The 22,971-nt window shown below is 42.6% G+C and overlaps 1 protein-coding gene across 7 annotated transcripts in view; it reads right to left on the bottom strand.

Moving 5' to 3' along the window:
* Nucleotides 1–10,953: 10,953 nt before the first annotated feature.
* LOC106560744 (microtubule-associated protein 1A) overlaps nt 10,954–22,971 on the bottom strand; it is a 72,277-nt gene continuing 60,259 nt past the window's right edge. For 3 of the 7 annotated variants that reach the window (XM_045688071.1, XM_045688075.1, XM_045688077.1), the window contains one exon: nt 10,954–22,944. In XM_045688071.1, coding sequence (XP_045544027.1) covers nt 11,245–22,944 — 11,700 coding nt within the window. In that variant the 3' untranslated portion in view covers nt 10,954–11,244. The remainder of the gene's footprint in view (nt 22,945–22,971) is intronic. The other 4 variants (XM_045688078.1, XM_045688074.1, XM_045688072.1 and 1 more) reach the window with 4 other exon arrangements.

Genomic DNA, 22,971 nt, shown 5'->3' with positions numbered 1-22,971 from the left:
ATTAAGAACATAGTAGACCTAACCTACAACACTAGCCATACTTGGGTTACAGATCTAATAATTCATAATTTTTTTTACCTGTTTGAACGCTTTCCAAAATCTCATAGCACATAAAAAAAAAGTTAAAACACAAAAAATGTAAATGGAGATTAAAAGTCTCTGCTTGGGTTTAAGTTGAGGCGGTTTGTATTTGATAGGCATTGTAGGTTCAGTGTAAAGGGCATTGACGGGACAGCCAATGAGAAACAAAGACAGTCTGATAAAACAGGTCCGGAGCGCTTCTTCAACAGCGCACTACACCTGCTTCTCTGAATGGTCAGTCACTTCATTGGAGTCGCTTCTCTGGTACTGGTCCTCCATTGCCATGAATGAAGCACCAACCAGGTGATGCCACGGCCTCTGAAAAGCGCACGAAAAGCCACATCTTGGCAGTGGTTAGGAGCATTCCCTGAACAGTCCCTGAACTTCCTCTGCTACCTCTGGACACAGCATGCAGTCGTTGGTTTAATACTTCCGAACAGACTAAACAAAAAGTCACATTATTTGATTCCAAACAGCCAGCTAGCTATCAAGCCAAAATACTATTCATCACAATCCTGCAACTCTTGAGAGTCAAGAACACAGGATATAGAGCTAAAACCCTAGATCAGCCAAAACCCTGATTTAGAAACGCAACAAAAAAACACTTAGAAATAATACAAATATGTACAATATTTACAGAGCTTTCTGCCTAGTCTACCTTACAGTGCCATGGCAACCACAGAACCCACACTGAATACATGGAATAGACACTGGTGCTCGCACACTTCTCTATCTCTCTCTCACACACCAGTGTTAATTTTGGCACTCTTTTTGGAGGAGTTAGTCATTTTGACTAAAATATAATGAAGTCTTAGTCACATCTGTCATTTGAATAATGATTTAGTTTAGTTGTCAATATGACAAACAGTGGGCCATTTTAGTCAACTAAATGCTCTTTCATTTTAGTCACATCACATTTGTATTGCCTCCATAAACATAAATCACTTACTTCCATGTGCACAAACATACATAGCCTTGTCCTACCAACATGCAGAAAAATATAACACCCTATTCTCATCCCAACAGCAGAAATATGACACATACTCATGCAAGGGTTTTTATTTTTACTATTTTCTACATTGTAGAATAATAGTGAAGATATCAAAACTATGAAATAACACATATGGAATCATGTAGTAACCAAAAAAGGGTTCATCAAATCAAAATATATTTTTGATTCTTCAAAGTAGCCAGTCTTTGCCTTGATGACATCTTTGCACACTCTTGGCAGTCTCTCAGCCAGCTTCATGAGGAATGCTTTTCCAACAGTCTTGAAGGAGTTCCCACATATGCTGAGCACTTGTTGGCTGCTTTTCCTTCACTCTGCGGTCCAACTCATCCCAAACCATCTCAGTTGAGTTGAGGTCGGGTGATTGTGGAGGCCAGGTCATCTGATGCAGCACTCCATCACTCTCCTTCTTGGTCAAATAGCCCTTACACAGGCTGGAAGTGTGTGTTGGGTCATTGTACTATTGTAAAATAAATTATAGTCCCACTAAGCGCAAACCAGATGGGATGGCGTAGCTCTGCAGAATGCTGTGGTAGCCATGCTGGTTAAGTGTGCCTTGGATTCTGTCACCAGCAAAGCACCATCACACCACCTCCTCTGTGCTTCACGGTAGGAACCACACATGCAGATATTATCCGTTCGCCTACTCTGCGTCTCACAAAGACACGGCGGTTGGAACCAAAAATCTCCCATTTGGACTCATCAGATCAAAGGACAGATTTCCACCGGTCTAATGTCCATTGCTCGTGTTTCTTGGCCCAAGCAAGACTCTTCTTCTTATTGGTGTCCTTTTAGTAGAGGTTTCTTTGCAGCAATTCGACCATCAAGTTGTAGAAACATCTCAAGGATGATCAATGGAAACAGGATGCAGCTGAGCTCAATATCAAGTCTCATAGCAAAGGGTCTGAATACTTATGTGTAGATTGATGAGGACTTTTTTTATTTGATCAATTTTAGAGTAAGGCTGTAATGTAACAAAATGTGGAAAAAGTCAAGGGGTCTGAATACTTTCCGAATGCACTGTATACTCTCTATATATAGTTCTATTTTGATCAAGAAAGTTTGATTACAAGTGAGACTAGAGATGACGAACGGGTCATCAACTGCCAACCAGTCAGCCCACATGTTTAGTTTTTTGCATGTGACTTTCTATAAACAGCTCATTGTTGACTTGTGTGTGGTCAATGCTAGCTTTGTTTTTAGACAAAGAGAAATATGCAGCATTCACTCAACCCTATAGTAAGGATATGACTGTGTAGCTAAATGGCACTCCTCTCTTGAGTTTGAAACCATGAGCCTGAAGTGGAATACTAGAATATGGGAAATGATTTGCACTACTCTCACAGATGCCTAACTCTGATGATATGCATCACAGCCCTGTACAAAATGTACATGAAACGCACTGACATGCCCAACCCCCATTTCCTTTCCTCTGTTTCCCTTTCTCAAACATTTCAACCTTCACGGATTTGTGAAGGAATGCATTCATTCATTGTATGGTGTCCATAGTGTATGGTAATCATCCATTAAGTAGATTCAGCCATGGGCCGATTTTTTTTTTGGGGGGGTTGAGCGAATGGTCAGGGGGCTGGAAAAAAATTACAAATAATTTGTAGACTGCAAATTGACTGCAAGAAGCCTAAGCAGATAAAATATTGGACTAAAACATAATCATTTCAAACCTCGCTTACATTTGTATATGATCACATGTCTCTATTATGCGTTGGAATACTTGGGAACAGATTTCCAAAATTAAAATCACTTGGAAAAATTCTCAGAAAACTTGGAGGGACAAATAAAACATTTGGCCCGTGGGCCGCCAGTTGGGGAAACCTGGTGAATGGTGTCCATAGTTGTATGGTGAGGATAACACATTATATTTTCAGTTATTTCATTCATTTCTCCTTTTGGCTACATTTGAACTAATACATCTTTCCCCATGTGTTCAATTTAGTCTGCATATGCCAACCCTTCCTCCTCCCCCTCATTTACATAGGAGTCACAACACGACACAACACTGACTCACATAAGAGAGAAAGATCCCAAAACAACAACAGAGGCTCATGGTCTGATTTCAATAAATGTATTTTTATTTGCCATCACCAGGCTGTTTCCCTTTTACAATGAATCCGCAGTAGTTCTAGTTTTGCATTTTAGATTTAAAGAGAGAGAGAGCATGAGAGAGAGAGAGAGAGAGAGAGAGAGAGAGAGCGAGAGAATATTGCACTGAAGATAGTAACAGAACTATGATTAATACAGCGGCAAAAACAGAAGAACTACAGTAGTACAGCGTTTTCTTATAATAACAACATCTTAGGGCAAAACAGTAAAGCACAGCCCAGTAATATTATATGCCATCCCAGTACCAGTTAAACAATCGCCTGTTTCAAATATACGGTTTTAAGAGAGCATTTCTTGTTTTATTTCCATGTTAATAAATCATTACATTCAGGATAATAACTAAATAGATCACATGCAGAGAGATAAGATGGGAGAATGATAGAGAACTTATGTTCAAATGACTTCATTGTTTCATAATGAGAGAGACTGAACTGAAATGTATTTGTTATTTTTCATCTGTCCTTACAGTAGCCAGCATTGACTGTTTCTTTGTTCAATGCCTAGGATTTTGATAGGCTTGATTCAAATCCTCTAACATGTAAAATGTATAACAAGAAGGATCATGTTTCATAACATGTCTATTTTGATTTTGTTTTAAGGTGTATATACATGTACATCCATGTACCGCACATGAATGTACATGTATCATTCATTTAACTTGTAATTTATTTTTTGTTTCAATGTTTTCAAGTCATATTCAGGAAAATAAAAAGCTGCAGCTGCAGTTGGTACTTTTTCTGTGTTATTGTAAGTGTGTTTCTGTAAGTATTGGACACCAACTTTTTCACCGTTTTTTCCTCTTGGACATAACTGAAAATTAAACAACAGCCACTGCAATATGAATAAAATGAGATATCCATTTTGAGTTCAATTTTTGTTCTAGAACTTAAATCCGAATAACAGTAGTCCGTCACTTCCTTAGGCTATCCTCCACTGATTTCGGATATATTGGTGTACAATTGTATGTTTGTTCGTTTTTTCTTCTCCAGCAGCATTGAGTATTCATGGGTTGCACGTTTCGTTACAATATTGTTTTGAACGTACGTTTCGGGACCGATGCCCAGCTGAGAATTCTACCCAACGCAGTCTCAATAGGTACTGATGAATATTGAGTCTTAAAGTGCATTACTGTGGCTTGAAAACACGATGACATTTCAAAAGGAGGCAAATAATGAGTAGGACAAGCTTTTGTCATCATTGTGATGCCGTATAACTATAGCCAAGTTAGGCTTGAGGGGAGAGCGCTGACATTTTTGCTAGCTAACGTTAGTATTGCTAGCTATTTCTGACCAACTTTGCTAGCTCGTCGCAACATGGCCATCTCTCTAAAGTAAACTAGACGACATAATGATGCCAGAATTATTTGTTTACTCTAGCAGTGCCATCGTATTTCCAGGCCACTATAGTGTAATTTTGACGTAAGTCATTAGCCCCCATTCAGATAGACTGAGCCTTACGCATCAGTCGGACATCGATATGCTGCGGCATTTGTAGAACATTGAGAACAATGGCAACGACGCGACCGAGTAACGTAGGTGCAACCCATACATAATACCAACCGTACATTCAGTATTATTTCAGGTTTAGATTAATCTGCTCCTGCAAAGTCATATTTGTTGTATATATTTCTGTATTGAGTTTCACAGCGTTCTGCCAAGGCCCCAGGATGCTTCATCCTAAGGCCGTGTATTTGAAATCAAGTCCCCAAGATTGCTTCACCACAATTAAAAACAAACTCAGACTTGAGTCAGACTTGAGGACAATACATGTCAGACCACTCAGAAAACCCATACAATATATGCGTTATTAAACAGCGCATCTTGACCCTGGTTCAGATTTCCCTCACCCATACAGTACTAGGTCTGTACACCGCTGTATAGTTTGATAAGTTCAGTTTAGAAACACTTGCAACATATTGTAAATTATCCAAGGCCATATATTTCTACCTTCACTGACAACCTCTCATAGGCTTAGTGTGGCACCCTTTTATCCTGGGGTATGTAATTTAGCATCCCGAAAAAACATGTCTTTATCTGGTTGTAATCTGACCAGAAACATCTAGAATATGAAATTATTTTCTGTTTATGATTTATTCTTGACCAGAAAAAAACAGTTAAGAACCAAATATGACGTTATACTGCCTAATTTTGCCGGCTGGGCTGATGGCTTGATCAATGTATTGATACATTTGATTCATACATGCCCTCCCTCTCTCTAACCTAGGTGACTCTAAACAGTATTCAACATGACATGCATATCAACGCTATCGCAGTGCATAATAAATCTGTAGCTTACACATTGAGTATCTTAATAATACTGAAAGGAAACGTTCACTCGGAGTTGCGCGAGTCTGGCTAGCTCTGCTGCCGGTCTAAGAACAGACCTGGGGGATGCTCTCCTGCATACTGTTATATCAGCTTACAATACGGTATTTTCAGCACATTTGAGTGAGTTCAACAAAAGGACAAGGATGGCATCCTTCTCAGGCTAACGCAAGATGGCTGCAGACTGTGGGTTAATGGTTTAAGCCTAAGAGGACACACCGTCTAGGTTCTGAGTCCGATAGAGGGAGAGAATGAGTCTGCCCCACCCAATCCACTCTCTCTGGCCTCAACTCAGGAGCCCCAAATACACAACGCAGCAGTTCTAAAGAGAAACACATTACATTTTAAGAATCACTAAGAAAAAAAAAAAATCTATGACAATCAGACGCTTATTATAAAATAAATGTTCAGTAATCTTTTTGAAAATACAATCTAACAAATGTAAACAGAAGAGACATTCATAATTGCGTTAGTCCTACATGTACTGTAACTGATATTGAAAAACAATACAAAAATAATACTGATCATGTATACATAACTGTAAATTAATTTGATAAATACAACTACCAAAAAAACCTCCAAAATGTAATAAAACATAACATTAATCAAAATGTAACTAAGCTCTAATGGAATTAAATGCGAATCAGATTTGTAATGAGCTCCAATGAACAGTGCGACAATTTTAAGAAGCTCCACCTCCTGATTAACCAACAAAAATACACACCACACTGGCTAACTCAGCATAAAAAACCCACTATGATGTATCTTCAAAACCCAACCCTGTCTCCGTGTGTACCACTCATGCACATACTTCAACACACAACTTAATTCTACTTGACCTGTGGTACACATTGCCACATCTCTACCCACTACAATCAACAGCATCACACTCATGCTCGTCTGACAAATATTATCTTAGGGTTGAACATTTATTTTTTTTTTAACTAGATAAATAGCTACCTACGTTATTTTTATTTTTTTACCTCTTCAATTAAGAAATCATTCTGAAGAACAACTCATTTTTTTTATTTACATACAGTATGGAGTGCTTTCGCTAGGTACTTGTTCTAAAATCAAACGCTACCATAGTTCACATTATGGTAAAGAATGATAATCATATATTTTCTGTTCTTCTCTCACTAGAACCGCAGCCCCACTCCTAAACCCCTCGTCTCCCCTCCGGGAAAGTGCATTCCTGCTTGGTGCAATACCTTGCTCTTTGATCATGTTATTGTTTGATACATTGTCTGGTTGACACTTTAAGATAGGGGACAAATGCTGACCAGCCTATAAGTAACTGAATCTAAATGTGCTGGCTAAGCTGGCTAATTAGCTTTTCACCTACCAACTGTGTGCGTATACAGCATCCATCCATATGGATATTAAGCTAACTAGATATTCCTGGGCAACAACTATCGATTTGCATTTTCTCCACAGTTCCTTGACTTATCCCTGGATACAAGTTCACCTCTCCACAATGGCTACATCGAAAGAGAAACCCTTATAATACTCCTCTCTAATCCTTCTCTCTTGCCCAATATACCACAACCAGAAGGCACATGAGAGCGACCGCCTACCACCACAGTCATTTTTGCAAAATAACACCCACACAACCTCCACACAACCCAGTCTCACAAGGACGGACTAGACTCTATTGCTACATTCTCCATGGAAGGCCACTGCAGTTTCCATCGCTTCATTAAATAGTTTCACACAGACAGTATAATATAAATAAACGTGAGAAAACGTCAAATGTAATGAAACTGCATTTAACATCCTCCTCTGCTGTGTTATCACAAAATAGCATACCTCTAATACAATCTCTCCATATATCAATATATAATGTTTATACGGTATGTTTTTCATTGAGTATTCATCTAATACAACCAACAAAGACGATGATAAGGACTTCAGATATTTATAAAGAACCATTACGTCCAGCCGAAATATGGTAAATACAGAAATACCATCCCATTGCCCGGTACCTACAGTATAACGTTCACTTTAGCGTACACCCAGCCAAACGTTTAGGTATCAGAACACGTTTGTACTCCATACTTGGAGACTGCAAGGACTAGACACACGGTCAAGAACCCTCTACTTCTTCAAGGAAGGAGTTTGAGCTAAATGCAAGCATCATACTTCAGCTACTGAGGGAAATAACCCATAAAAGCTAGTTCTTTAAATAAAAGTGGCACCTTCAGGCGCCTCCTAAAGCTTCACAACAAGCAATGTGGTATAGTCCTTTTTTGTTGGAACATCAGTTGACGTAGTTAAGAGTACTAAGAAAGCCAAACGCTATAGAATAGAAAGCTGCATCTTACGTAATATCTCCAAACAGGAGTAATATCTCATATCGAAAACAAAGCCTCAACTGAAGATACTTACAAAAATACTACCATCATACAACATTGTGCGTAGTCTGCGTACAATTGAGATCAACTAACTGTTCACCTCTTAACGGTTTTGGACTTATTTTGGAGAGTGTTAAACACCTCAAAAGTGTTTTGGCACTTACTTTGGCCCTTCTGGATGTGCAATTTTTTAATTGTATTTCCTTTTGTTGGGTATTTCTCTGAGTTTAAGACGATCAGTAAGACTGTTTAGGTTTCGCATGTTGAATGTGACAACTGTGCACCATCTTCATTGACTGGGAGTTGACATTGTTAAGATGGCTCTTTTAGTTGGAAAGTGTTGTCCATTTAGATGTTGATTTGGGTGCAGTATGATGGGAAAGCTTTGAAATAACTATTGAGAATTACCCTCATCACAGATGATCACAAAATGTGCTTGTTGGGGAGGTTATATGAGAAAAGCAAAATGGATTAAGATCAAATAAAGAGGTGGTTTCATCGTGCAAGTATGTTGTTTTAAACAGAACGCGTGCTAGAAATGAATGCACCTCACACCTTTTTACAGCTACCATGGACCCTATATCAATGTTTCTGCCTGACAGAGGTGGCTGTTCTCAGGTGACATTGACCAGTTGGAAGCCAGTACGCCAACCGAAGACTACAGCAAATGCAATGGAATCTTACACCATGAGAGAGCAAAATGTAGAGCTGACAGAAGAGAAGGCTTTGGGAGGATAGAGAGTAGCAAAGGACCTCTCTCTACCTGCCAAATATGGAGTGATGAGGGGAGGTGGGGAAAAATAGCAAGGGGTGCAGAACTTAGAACTCAATCTTGCAGGCAGGGAAAGACTCGTCCTGCATGACCACTGTGCTGCTGCTGGCCAGGACCATAATGTTCAGGTCCTGCTGTTTTTCATGTGTCTGTTGGTACCAGTCCCGCGTCACCTCTGTGTCATGAGTAGGGATCAGAGTCACCTAGGTTAGAGAGGAGGACATGTATGAGTCAAAACTAACAATACTGTACATCAATACATTAATCAAGCAATCAGCCCAGCCGGCAAAATTAGGCAGCATAATGTTATATCTTGTTCTTAACAGTTTTTTATGTTCAATAATATTTCATATAAGCAGATTATAACCAACCAGGAAAATAATTTTCCTGACAATCCTAAAACGTTATATTCTAGATGTTATCTGGTCAGATTACAACCAGATAAAGACATGTTTTGCCAGATGCTAATTAATGTTTTTCAAAATGTCGTATTAAAACCAGTATACAACTTGACACAAGATGTCATACTGATGATATTGCAACCAGAGCCATATATTTAGCGGGTGTTCGTAAATTCAATCTGGAGTACCAGAGTGCACTCTGGGAATTCATCAATTCAGAGCATGGTCAGCGCACACTGGAAACTCTGGCTGAGGAATAGGGTTGATCCGAGCGTTCTGACCTCACAACGGCAGTCAAGTACCCAAGCTAACTGGCTAACGTTTGCTAGCTTCTTAGCTTCTTCCGGACACAAATGAGAGAACAGCTCACTCTGACCATTTTAATCGCCCTAGAAGAACTGGTTAGGCTGTTTTCATGTCATCCAGAGTATTGGTGCCTGTAACTGGCTGCTGCTGACAACAATTTAATCCCTCTTTTTTGCCGACGTTTACTGACACCGGCCATATTCAATGGGTGTTGAGCCTTTGTAAATTCATCAGTTATTCTGCGCTCTGACACACTCAGACGAGAGTGCTCTGAAATCAGAGTAGATAGCCAGAGTGAATTTACGAGTGTTGGGCCAACTTTTAGAATTTTGAATATTGTTCTAATTCTAAACGTTCAATTGCATAGCATTGTTTAAATATTCACCATGTAACATTAATGGGGAGCTAATATGGCTGCCATAGAATGTTGAAGTGTCATGTAATTGCGTCATAATGCAGAAACCGCATTGGCCCAACTCTCTAAATACATTGCTCTGATGGCAACCAGCTTTGCCCACTGGGAGTACTGTGCGATACTCAACAGGAAATGTTAATTACATCATTGTCATTATTCAAACTGCCGGAATGCAAATTACTGTAGAACAACATTGACAGTTACATCGTGAATGTTACAATCTGACTGCTCATAAATAATTACTCTATGTCAGTCTCAGTGTCTGGCAAACATTGTCGAAAGCATTGTCAAGCATCTGTTGGCACTACCAAGTGTGTAATTTTCTATTTTACAAGTGATTCAGATCAATGATTCTGCATATATCCCGGTGGATCCTGAGAATAGCAGTGGTGCAGAATGCCTCCGCAGCGAGAAAACACAGGCTAATGGACATGTGGAGAAAAGTCCAAACAAAATGAATTAACAATGTGGAGAAAAGTTAAAAATATCTATACTTACAATGTGGAAAAAAAGTCTAACAACATTTACATAACAACAGAGACTGCATGTATGCAAAGAGAATGAGAGTAAGCACCTGTAGATTGGAGCCCCATGCGGCCTTGCCCTCGAGCAGGGAATCCAGGACCCCACGACTGGGCTCTCCACCGGTTGTGTCGTTGCCGCTCACCACGTAGTACGCAGCACGTACCCGCTTGAAGAACTCCTGGTCCACGTTCTTAGCACTGCAATGGTTGGGCACGTAGGCCAGGTCCACATAGATTGGAGGACCAGGGGGGACGGCTGAACTAGATTTCTGGGAGTTGGTACCTGGAGGAGGAGGACCATAATGTAAAATTGTATAAGTCTCTAATGACTTGAGAATGACTAATGACTTTTCCTCTGTTTGACTGGGGGGGGGGATTCAGACTTATATGTCTACGTAAATCAAGGGTAAATTAGAATGGGGAATTGTGTGTCATAAAGTCCTGGGGAAGGATTTTGAAACGAAGGTAGGCCTATTACATTTCTATTATCTTTGAACGTAAATTAAGTTGTTAAAGTTTCCTAAACCTTTTACAGGCGTGAAAGTGTCTACTGAATATGGAGTCATATCATCATATCTAAATATTGAGTCGTATCATCATACCTTATTTTTACCTACCCAAATTGCTCTTGACGCCATTCACAAGGCCTTTCCCTGGAGCGTGTAGGTCCCCCTTGGATCCCAGGCCCTCGGACATCCTCGTCAGCCTGGAGCTCCTTTCCGTGTCCCTCCTCCTCAGAGAGGCCGATCGAGGCGAGGAATCCTTGGAGGCCTGCTTCACAGGGGTGGTAGATCGTTTCCCCTTCCGGGCTGGGGACGCAGACTTAGGCTTGCCCAGGCCCTTCCGCAGGCTCTTGGTGGTCTTGTGGTCCTTCTTGAGCATTTTCTCTGTGCTGCTCTCGTTGTCAGGGAGGGCCTCTGGGTCCACCATGCACACATCAGGGTGAGGCAGGTGGGGGAGCGGATCCTTCATGGGGGCAGGTGGGGGGGTCATGGGCCTTCGCAGCTGATCTGGGTGAAGGGGGTTGGGTGCCCCCTCCTGTGGCGGAGGCTGATAGTTTATCCACCGGCAGGTGTTCTGCATCTTCGTCAGAGTCCAGGTTTCCCTCTGCGGTTATCGACGGGCACTCCTCGGTCTCGGGAGGTACGTCCGAGTCCGACTGGGACGCCAACGAGTCACTTGCTGATGTGGGGGGCGTCTCCTCTCCAGCTAGCACTATCCCAAGTCCAGTTGCCATGCCACCAGGAGGCATGGAAACTGGGTGTGATCCCACTCCAGCTCCAGCAGCTCCACTTTGAATGTGCTGTCGCTTCTGCTTGTGAGACCTCCTCTTGACCGAGTGTTGCTCACGGTCATCTTCATCCCCCTCCTGAGAGTGGTCGCTTTCTTTGTCCTCTTCACCATCATCGCTGGAGAGGGCATGTGGACTGGGGTTAATGAAGGATGGGGAGATCTCCCCTTTGCGGTGTTTGAATTCACATGAGGAATAGCCAGGGGGGGAGATGGAGGTTGCCTCCATATGCAAGTCAGTGGGGCAACTGGATTCTCCATCTGCTTTTGCAGATGCCTTTGTATGGTGGGCATGTTCTGCTGTGGACAGAGGGGTGGGCTCGCCTGTGGATACACATTCTTTTTTAACATATTCTTCCTCTGCTTCTTCCATTTCATACGCTTCTTCCTCCTCGTCTTCATAGCCTGGAGGAGGGGCACTTGGGCATGCGCCCGGCCCTTGTAGGAGTTCCCAGTCAGATAAGCTACTCCTCCTTCTTTCGACAATCTTCTCTTCCTGTTTCTCTGCTTTTTTATCCTCTATCTTCTCTTTCTCTCCCTCCTTCCTCTCATTCTCTTTCTCACTCTCCTTCTCAACAGTCTTGTCTTTCTTCTCCTCTGCCTCCCCGTCTTTCTCTTTCAACTTATTTTCCTCTACTTTCTCCTCCTCCTCTACCTTTTCCTTCTCTCCAGCCACCTCTTTCTTCTCATCCATCTGTTTTGTCTCCTCCTTATCCTTCTGCTCTGGCATTTTTGTGTACTCCTTTAGGGTCTCTGCCTTGATCTCCTTAATTTCTTCCTCTTTCATTACCATCTTATCTTTCTCATCCTTTGTCTCTTTTTCCTCTTTTTCCTGTTCTGTTTTAGGCAGGTCTGCTGTGGTGGCACAAGAGGCTTTGCTAGCTCCACTGAGGACTTCTTGGGGACTTGTGCTAACCTCAGTAGCCCCGTCGGAAGAGGCTTCAGTTGACTGCTGTGGTTTTGTCGCCCCATCAGATTGGGACACTGTTGTGGTTGTACTGGAGTTGATAGTGACCATGTATGTCTCAGCCATGGACAGCATGCGTTCTTCTTGCTCTGTCACTGCAAATTTCTGGCATTCAATGCGGCACGGAAGAGTACTGTCCTCCATTTTGCAAGTGTAGGACTCTTTGCTGGCCACTGAGCCCTGGGATTCTCTGTCAGAAGAATCAGCTCTTTGCAATGGGGAAACCTCAAAGAAAGCCCTTGAAGTGGATATGGTTTCAGCGGGTTTGGACAGCTGGGAACATGGTGGTTCTGAAGCTCCAGCAGACGTTATGGTTTTGGTTTCAACAATGCCCTCAAGTTTATGAAAGTTATCCGAGGTTTGACCCTTGTCCATCTCAGGGCTTGATGATGAGTCTTGTTCAGTAATGTCTTTGGCTGGAGTAGCTAAGACTGGAAAGACTTTTGTCAGACTGAATGTAGCTGTGGTTGTTGAGGTAAGCTTTTCAGATGCCTCTAGGTACTCATCCTTTAACATGACCCCTGAGGTTGAGAGGGTTGAGTGCATGGCTGAGGAGTCTTCATCTTTGAAGGAAGAATACTCAAAGGAAGCACCCTCAGAATCTGTCCTGTAGGGGCCACTAGACATTCTGACAGGGGTCTCTAACTCCTCCCCCAACTGGTGGCTGGTTGATAGAAAAGCTGAGGCAGATGAGAGGTAACACGAAGGATCTTCCTCAGGTTTTCTACTAGTGGTATCTGGGGTTCTCTGCCTGTCAGCTTCAATGTCTCCCTGACTGTAATGTTTATCTTCACTGGACTTGGTGGGCAAAGAGGGGTCAGGACTGTCAAACCTCTCCTCCTTTAACCCCAGTTGGCTGTCCTCGGAATACTCTGAGGATTCAGAAGGATATCCTCCAGATGCTGTTTGTTCTATTGCAGTGGAACTGCCAGACTGGAGTGGCAAGGCCCCAACTACATTCTTCAAAAGGGAATCTGCAGTATCTGCTGGTGGAGGGCTGCTTGTGGTCATTGAATGGGAAGGTTCCTCTTTTTTGAGGAGGCTGGGTTCAGGTTCGGGTGAGAGGGTCTTCTTGTCCTCTTCCTTTGTCACAGGACGTTTAGAAGTAGTGGTATCATCCAATATAGATTTACAGATTTCTTTTTCAGACTGCTCTCTCGCGCCCTTCTCCACATCTAGATCATTGGCTTCTTCTGCATCATCTTCCTCATCATCATAATCCTCTCCCACCACCAGTAGCCTCTTATCTACACTGTCCGGAGTGCCTTCTCTCTCAGAATAGCCCATTGTAGATTTACTGGTGATAGAGCTGCCAATTTCAATGCACTCAGATGCAAGAACATTATCGTCTAGGAGCTGTCCTGAATATGCGGCCAAGGGGGCAGCAGTGGCCTGATTGTCCTTTTCCTTAGGCAAAGCTTGATGAGGTAACATGTCTTTTTCCGTTGGTGAGTAGCGACCACAGGGAGAGTCTCCTCTCTCACTATCAGATGAATCCATATAGTCTTTCACTGGCTCATCTTTTTCCTTCTCTTTCTCTTTCTCTGTGGTCTGCTTCTCAGGGATGTCTTCAAAAGGCATGACTGTAGCTGAGGCTTGGGCATCGATGTTGGATTGACTCCATGAGGGAGAGGCTGTTTCCTTTCTGCCTGACTGGACTGGTAAATACTCCTCTACACTGGGAGATGCTCCAGTCTTGTCCTTCTTTTCATCCTTCTCAACCTTTTCAGGTTTATCTTCTTTGAGACTGAAAGCAAATGAGCATGGCTCTGCTGCTGGGGTGGTTTTGTTGTCTTGAGTCTCTGTATACATAAAGCTGTTTTCCACGTGTGGTGTAGATTGTCCCTCCTTCCTATCACTCACTTCCTCTTGACCTTTCTCTTTGTCATTGTGTTCAGTGAAGGCACTTGAGCTGCAATGGAGACTTCTCTCGCTCTTGGGGAAAGGTGGAGGGGTGTAATCAACTCTGCTGAATGACAGCGGTTCCTCTTTTTCCTCGTCCTCTGAGTAGAATGCAGCTGCACCAGCATCTGCCTGGCTAACGTTCCTATTATCATCAATGCCAATTTGTGTTGACCAATCAAACTCTCTAGAAACCTCACGGTCTTCTTTATAGTCTGATTCCTTTTCTTTTGAAATGGGCTTTTCATAGGGTTCATACTTAGACACGTCAAAGCCCTGATCCTCTTGCAAGCTCACACTGACAGTCTCCTTCTCTGTTGTTATTTTGTCAAAACCTTTCACTTTTTCAGAGGCACTGTCTGATTTTTTAGCATCGACGTGGCTCACTTTCTCGGGAACCTTCTCAGAATCTTTATCCAAGACAAAATATGAGCAAGGTTGTGTATGCTCTGGGGAAGCAACTTCCCGCTCTTTTTCAATTTCCATCTCAGCTTCCTTGCCTGGTTTCTCATCTTCTTTTGGAGAAACATGCTTTGTCTTTTCATCCGTATTTGATGCTTCTTTGCTTGTTGTCATAGATAGCAGCAGTGTTTCATGCTGGGTGGATTCCGTCACACTGGCCTTGCTGTCAGTGCTTAATAATGTTGAACCTATAGGCTGTTTGTCTGTAGTGGTGGAGTCAGAGGCTGGCTCTACTTTGGTGGTAGGCATAGCAGAGGCTGGCTCCTCTTTCAAGGTAGGGAAACCAATGGTGGACTCTTGACTGGGTCCTGATGTGATCTCAGTTGTCTTGATGTCCTTTTCTAGTTCAGGGGAGAGTCTATGTTGTCGCTCTTTATGCTGCTCTTTGAGGTCTTTATCAGGAGAGGTCTCCCATTTTGGTAATGTAGACACAAGCCCAGTGGTCTGTTCAGAGTGGCTGTCCTTCATCTGGTCACTAAGCACATTCTCCGATGACTGAGTTGAGAGCAGGTCTTGAGAGATGATCTCGTGTTCTGATTGTCTAGGTTCCACTGATAAAGGTCTTGAGCCTGCACCACCCATGCAAATGGATTCCTCTTCGTCTTCCTCCTCATCTTCCTCATCTCCGTCTGAGTACTGAACCTGAAATGTAGATTCAAGCTTTGTCGCAGAAGTCACCCCTACTTTTTCTAACATTGTTGTCTGTATGCTGTGTTGTAAAGCCTCTTTTAGATCTTTCTCTTGCACCTCCTTTTTCTCTTTCTCCCATTTCTCCTCTTTAGTAGGTTCAATCTCATGAGAATCATATTTTCCTGTCTCTTTCACGCTCATCTCATCTTTGACTGTGTCAGCTGTTTCACTTTCTTTTGCTCTTTCGTCTCCTTTTATGGGTTCAGCTTCATAACTTTCATCTCTATCTTTCTCTCTTTTCTCATCGTTGATGTCTTCGAAATCACCATCTTCTTTTTCTTGCTCCTTTTCCATCTTCTGTTCTTTACTGAATTCAGCCACATAAGTATCATCTTTCTCTATTCTCTCTTCCTGATCGACTTCAATCTCAAAAAATGTATTGTTTTCTTTTTCTTTCTTGCCCCCCGTGGTGGATTCCACTATACATGTATCATCCTTTTCTTTCTCTCTGTGCTCTCCTTTAGTCGGTTCACTGTCAAAAGTATCTCTCTCTTTTTCTCTTTCCTCTTCTTTCATTGGTTCAGACTTAAGCGGATGTTCTCTCTCCATCAATTCCTCCTTGATGGCATCAGTCTTACAAGTATCATCCTTCTCTTTCTTCTCATCTTTCATGGGTTCAGCCACAAAGTTATCTTTCTCTTGCTCTATTTTTTCTGTAGTGGTGGAGTCTGAGGCTGGCTCCACTTTAGAGGTAGAGATACAAGGGCTTAGCTCGTCTTTAGAAGTGACTATACTCTCTATTTCTTTCTGTTTTTCTTGTTTTGTAGGTTCAGACTCAAAAGTATCATATTTTTCCTTCTCATTCTCCTCCTCCTTGATGGGCTCAGCCCCACAAGTATCATCTTTCTCTTTCTCCTTTTCCTTCTTCTCTTCCTTGATGGGTTCAGCTTCAGTTGTACCAACCTTTTCTGTTTCTTTCTTCTCTTCCTTGATGAGTTTAGCTTCATGGATGTCATGTTTTTCATCTTTATCTTCCTTGATGGGTTCAGCTTCAGTGGTACCAACCTTTTCTGTTTCTTTCTTCTCTTCCTTGATGGGTTCAACTTCATGAATGTCATCTTTTTCCTTCACTTTCCCATCTTTATCTTCCTTGATGGGTTCAGCTTCAGTTGTACCAACCTTTTCTGTTTCTTTCTTCTCTTCCTTGATGGGTTTAGCTTCATGGATGTCATGTTTTTCATCTTTATCTTCCTTGATGGGTTCAGCTTCAGTGGTACCAACCTTTTCTGTTTCTTTCTTCTCTTCCTTGATGGGTTCAACTTCATGAATGTCATCTTTTTCCTTCACTTTCCCATCTTTATCTTCCTTGATGGGTTCAGCTTCAGTTGTACCAACCTTTTCTGTTTCTTTCTTCTCTTCCTTGATGGGTTTAGCTTCATGGATGTCATGTTTTTCATCTTTATCTTCCTTGATGGGTTCAGCTTCAGTGGTACCAACCTTTTCTGTTTCTTTCTTCTCTTCCTTGATGGGTTCAACTTCATGAATGTCATCTTTTTCCTTCACTTTCCCATCTTTATCTTCCTTGATGGGTTCAGCTTCAGTTGTACCAACCTTTTCTGTTTCTTTCTTCTCTTCCATGATGGGTTTAGCTTCATGAATGTCATGTTTTTCATCTTTATCTTCGTTGATGGGTTCAGCTTCAGTTGTACCAACCTTTTCTGTTTCTTTCTTCTCTTCCTTGATGGGTTTAGCTTCATGAATGTCATGTTTTTCATCTTCCTTGATGGGTTCAGCTTCAGTGGTACCAACCTTTTCTGATTCTTTCTTCTCTTCCTTGATGGGTTCAGCTTCATGAATGTAATCTTTTTCCTTAACTTTCTCATCTTTATCTTCTTTGATGGGTTCAGCTTCAGTGGTACCAACCTTTTCTGTTTCTTTCTTCTCCTCCTTGATGTGTTCAGCTTCATGAATGTCATCTTTTTCCTTCATTTTCCCATCTTTATCTTCGTTGATGGGTTCAGCTTCAGTTGTACCAACCTTTTCTGTTTCTTTCTTCTCTTCCTTGATGGGTTTAGCTTCATGAATGTCATGTTTTTCATCTTCCTTGATGGGTTCAGCTTCAGTGGTACCAACCTTTTCTGTTTCTTTCTTCTCTTCCTTGATGGGTTCAGCTTCATGAATGTCATCTTTTTCCTTCACTTTCTCATATTTATCTTCCTTGATGGGTTCAGCTTCATGAATGTAATCTTTTTCCTTCACTTTCTCATCTTTATCTTCCTTGATGGGTTCAGCTTCAGTGGTACCAACCTTTTCTGTTTCTTTCTTCTCTTCCTTGATGGGTTCAGCTTCATGAATGTCATCTTCTTCCTTCACTTTCTCATATTTATCTTCCTTGATGGGTTCAGCTTCAGTGGTACCAACCTTTTCTGTTCCTTTCTTCTCTTCCTTGATGGGTTCAGCTTCATGAATGTCATCTTCTTCCTTCACTTTCTCATATTTATCTTCCTTGATGGGTTCAGCTTCAGTTGTACCAACCTTTTCTGTTTCTTTCTTCTCTTCCTTGATGGGTTCAGCTTCATGAATGTCATCTTCTTCCTTCACTTTCTCATATTTATCTTCCTTGATGGGTTCAGCTTCAGTTGTACCAACCTTTTCTGTTTCTTTCTTCTCTTCCTTGATGGGTTTAGCTTCATGAATGTCATGTTTTTCATCTTCCTTGATGGGTTCAGCTTCAGTGGTACCAACCTTTTCTGTTCCTTTCTTCTCTTCCTTGATGGGTTCAGCTTCAGTAGTAGCTTCAGTAGGACCAACTTTATCTGTTTCTTTCTTTTCTTCCTTGATAGGGTCAGCTTCATGAATGTCATATTTTTTCTTCACTTTCTCATCTTTATCTTCCTTGATGGGCTCAGCTTCAGTAGTAGCTTCAGTTGTACCAACTTTATCTGTTTCTTTCTTTTCTTCCTTGATGGGTTCAGCTTCATGAATGTAATATTTTTCCTTCATTTTCTCATCTTTATCTTCCTTGATGGGTTCACCTTCAGTAGTAGCTTCAGTAGGACCAACTTTATCTGTTTCTTTCTTTTCTTCCTTGATAGGTTCAGCTTCATGAATGTAATATTTTTCCTTCATTTTCTCATCTTTATCTTCCTTGATGGGTTCACCTTCAGTAGTAGCTTCAATAGGACCAACTTTATCTGTTTCTTTCTTTTCTTCCTTGATGGTTTCAGCTTCAAACACGTCTTGTTTTTCTTTCTCCTCTTTCTCTTCCTTGATAGTTTTAGTCTCATGTGTGTCATTTTTTTCTGTATTTTTCTCCTTCATGTCCTGTTTGATGGGTTTTACATCAGAACTATCATCATTATCGTCGTCATCATCCTCACCATCGTCATAATCTAAGAAACTACTCTCCTTCCCCTTTGGGAATTTAGCCTTACTGCACACTTTGGATTCTTTCTGTTGATGGTCATCATCTTTCTCATCACTGTCTTTGAGTATAGCCTTTCCACTATAAATGTCTACTGTCAGAGATTCCTTTCCTGATATGGAAGCTTCGTCTTTGCCTGTGACTGACTCAGAGGTAACAGGGGTTGTCTCCTGTTCCTTTTGCATCTCATCTTTGGAAGGGGAGAGACCATATTTTTCTTCTGCTTTTGTAATGGGCAAGTCTTTTTGAAATGATTTCTCCAAAGATGGTAGTGTGTCTGACTCAACTTTCTTGATGTCAGCATCCAATTTTTTATTCTTATCCACTTTATCTTCCTTTTCCGCTTGATCTTTCTTTGCATCCTTATCTTCTGTTTTGGTGGCTGAATCATGAAGGTCCTCCTGTGTTTGATGCTCCAGTCCTGGGAAGGCCTTGGTCTTTTCCTCCACAGGCGACTGATGAAGAGGAGAGTGAGTTGGAGAGCTGGTTGCACTGGGGGGGGATTGTGTGGGAGAGGCCATTTTCACAGTGCTATCGTCTGGACTGCAGCATCGCTCTTCACCTTCCGAAGTAATTGAGTCTGACCTAAAAGGCTTTGAGAAAGAGGGTGGGGGTGAAAGGGGTTTTGAAGGCATCACCGTTACGATGTCTTCTTTGGACTTAAAGAGTTGTACCTCCTCAACTGGTAGGTGATCCTGCTTCAAATCCTGAACAATTTTGGAGACAGGAGCCTCAGAAGCAGGGAGCTGTTCCACATCCCTATCTCTATCCTGGAGCATTTGAGGGGAGGCATAGCTCTCCCCAAGTGAAATATCAGTGTTAGGAGTTTGGTCCTGATCTTCTTCCTCCTCTTCATCATGAGTCTTGATGACCTTAGCCTCTGTCTTCAAATCAGAGATAACTGACAGGCACTCTTTGGATGGAACTGACTTCATGTACTTGTCTTCCTCTAAGGAGGATGTTGGTGAGATGGTCCCAGCAGAGTGTAAATGTTCTTTCCCATGTGTGGCCTCCGTTGGAATTGCCAGGGGAACGCTATTAACAGTGTCAAGAAGCAGAGAGCTTTTGCCTGTTTCCTCAGTCTGAGGTGTTGCGACAGAGGCCACTGATTGGTCCTCTGCAATAGAGGTGGGGAAGGAGGACAATTTATCATACTCTGTGATGGATGTGGCTGAGGAAACATGTTCCTCCTCAGCCAAGGGAGCAGCAATGATGTTAGTGAATACCGATACTTGCTCCTGTCCACAAATGAAACCTTTGGCTGTTACATCAGCCATAGCTGATGCTTGCATCTCCTTCATCCCATGGATGGTGTCAAAGGAGCCTGTCTGATCTGGGACAGAGATGTCATATGTACCCACTTCGTATTGGAGGTTTAGTATCCTGTCATCAGCCTCTTCGTGAACTTCCTCATCAGAGATGGTCTGTTCAGTTTCGGAGTTGCCGGGAATGGTTTCGTCTTGAATGAAGGAGATGGGCTCGGCTGCACCAGTTCCTTGCAGTGTTGACACTGTGTCGACTCTAGCGCCTCCCACATTTGACACGTAGCCCTCTTCATCTTCCTCATCCTCCTCTTTAGCTCCAGGAGTATGTTTAACTGCTTTGCTTTCCCCATTCTTGGCCAATGTGTCTTTCTCTCCCGCTTCAGGTTTGATTTTGACTTCTTCATCTGCTATCATGTCTAAAACTTCTACCTTTTCCAGCTCAGCCTTTTCAACAACATGTCCATCTTCTTCCTGTTCCTCCTCCTGGGATGAAGGCCTTCTGCTTTCCTCTTTTGTTACCACCATATCTGTGGGCTTTTCAACTTTCTCCATTTCCTCCACCTCATGTTTCCTGTCTAGTTCATTATCCTTCACATCATCTTTTGCATCATCTTCTTCCTCCCCTATCCCCATATCTTCCTCTTCCTGAAATGTTTTCCTCTCTGCAATTGGGCCTTCTTTTTCTTCCTCTTCATCATCTTCAACTGCAGCTCCCTCATCCTCATATAGTTCCACTTCCTCTGCTTGTAATTCTTCTTTATGCTCTTGTGTTAATTTGTCCTCTTTGCTTTGAGATTCAGTTTCAACTTCCATTGCTGTGGCTACTCCCTTCTCAGGAGACTTTGTGCCTGGTGGAGTTTTAGAGACAGTTTCCTGTTCTTTCTCCTCCTCCTGGGTAGGGGATTCGGCCATGCTTTCCTCTGCTGGTGTCTCCACTGCACTCTCTGGTGGCTCTGATGATATCTCATCTTGTTTTAACTCCTCAAAGTCCTTGGTAAGATCCTCTGGAGTGGAGGAAGCAGATATGCCCTCAACACCCCCATTCTGTAGTGGCTCAGGTTGAATGGTCTCTGCTGCTGGTTCCTCAGGTTTGGGTTCAGCCGGCTCTGCCTTGGCCGCTTTGCCTTTGCTTTTGTCGGTTTTGGGTTTACTTGACACTTTTGCCCTGTGCAGGGTCCTTCTGACCTCTGGTGTGAGGGGTTTTAAATCAGGTTTTGTTATCTTTCTCAACTCTGACTTAGACGCATCTTTTTTCTTGTCAACTTTGGGGTCTTTTTTCTCTTCTTTTTTAGCTGTGTCAACTTTCTTGACTTTCTTGATCTCTTTTTTCTCATCCATCTTGGATGCCCTTTCCTTTGAATGTTTTTTCAAGGATTTCTCCTTCAATAGTTTTTTCTTTTCTGGTGCATCAGTCTTGGATTTTATTATTTTTGTGGGTTTTTCATTCTCTTTAAGTTTCTTCTCCTTTTTCTCTATCTTGTTCTCCTTTACAGAGTCACTCTTTGCCTCTGTGACTGCCGATACCTCATCATCTGCTTCTTTCTTAAGGGGTTTTGTAGTCTTGGGAGATGATTTCAGACTTTCTTTGCTGTCTGTCCTTTGCTTTAACTTTGTCTGTTTTACAACAGAGGGAGGAGCCCCTGAGGCTATGTCTTTTTGTGTGGCTACTGGGTATCGCAAGAAGTCAAGGTGCTTTAATTTCTCTAGTCCCTCCAGGACTTTGTTTTGTGGTGCGTTTCCAGGGAACAGCACTCTGACAATCTTTTCGGCAGGATTGGCAGGAAGCCACACGACTAATGCTGTAACTGACGTCAGGTAAGGTACGGATATTTCTCCCTCTTTTCCATTGGGGAGCACAACGCCTGTTTTGGCCTTGCTGTTACCAGCCCACTTCTGCATGAGAAACTGCATCTCCTTACTGTCCTTGACGGGGTTCAGAACATACATGTCTAACTTGCCCACCCCCATCTTATGAAAAAGAGTGAAAGGCTCAATAGTGTTGCTGACCAGTCTACAGAGAGGCTCCGGCTTGATTCCCAGTTTGTTGAGGTACTGCAACGTGAGGGAGGCCTCCTCGATGCTGCGCTTGACCTTTAGGTTTGATTCTGGCATACGTAGCTTTTCGGGTACATTGAAGAAGATCACACCAAGCTCTGGCGAGATCAGGTTTTTCATCCAATCACTGTAGGTGGTTGAGCCTTGTGACTGCTCCTCCTCCTGCTCTGCTATTTTCCTCTGAAGGAGTCCGTTGATGCCTGGCAGATTGTCTGCACCAATGTGAGTGAGTAGAATTGAGTCGATGCGGTCCAAGTGTCTGACCAGCTTCCAGAAGCATGATTTCCGTTCAGAGCCTCCATCCACTAGGATGTTGAAGCCATTGACCGCGAACAGGGCCGAGTCACCCCTCCCCCCAGGGAAGATGTAACAACAGGGCCTGGACAGTTTCAGGAAGCCTCCAGATGTGGGCGGCTCCAGGAGGTCAAAGGGAGAAGGCACATCCACCGTCTCGGAGATGTACTCCGTGAACTCTGTGACTCCCTCCATCTTGGGGAGCACAGGCTCAGGGTTCAGTCTGTACTCAAGGAACTCCCGTAAGTGCTGCTGCTGACCCAGGGAGCTCCAACCCACCTCCGATCGGCAGGACACAGTGAGTGTGGCCCGCTGCTTGGGGGCTGCTTCGCCCAGCAAATCACTGACCTACAGGAGAATGACAGACAGAGACAA

Source organism: Salmo salar, chromosome ssa10 (assembly GCF_905237065.1).
Source record: "Salmo salar chromosome ssa10, Ssal_v3.1, whole genome shotgun sequence".
Lineage (NCBI taxonomy): Eukaryota > Metazoa > Chordata > Actinopteri > Salmoniformes > Salmonidae > Salmo > Salmo salar.
Note: the sequence above shows the minus strand (reverse complement) of the source record. Positions and strands in the feature narration are given on the sequence as shown.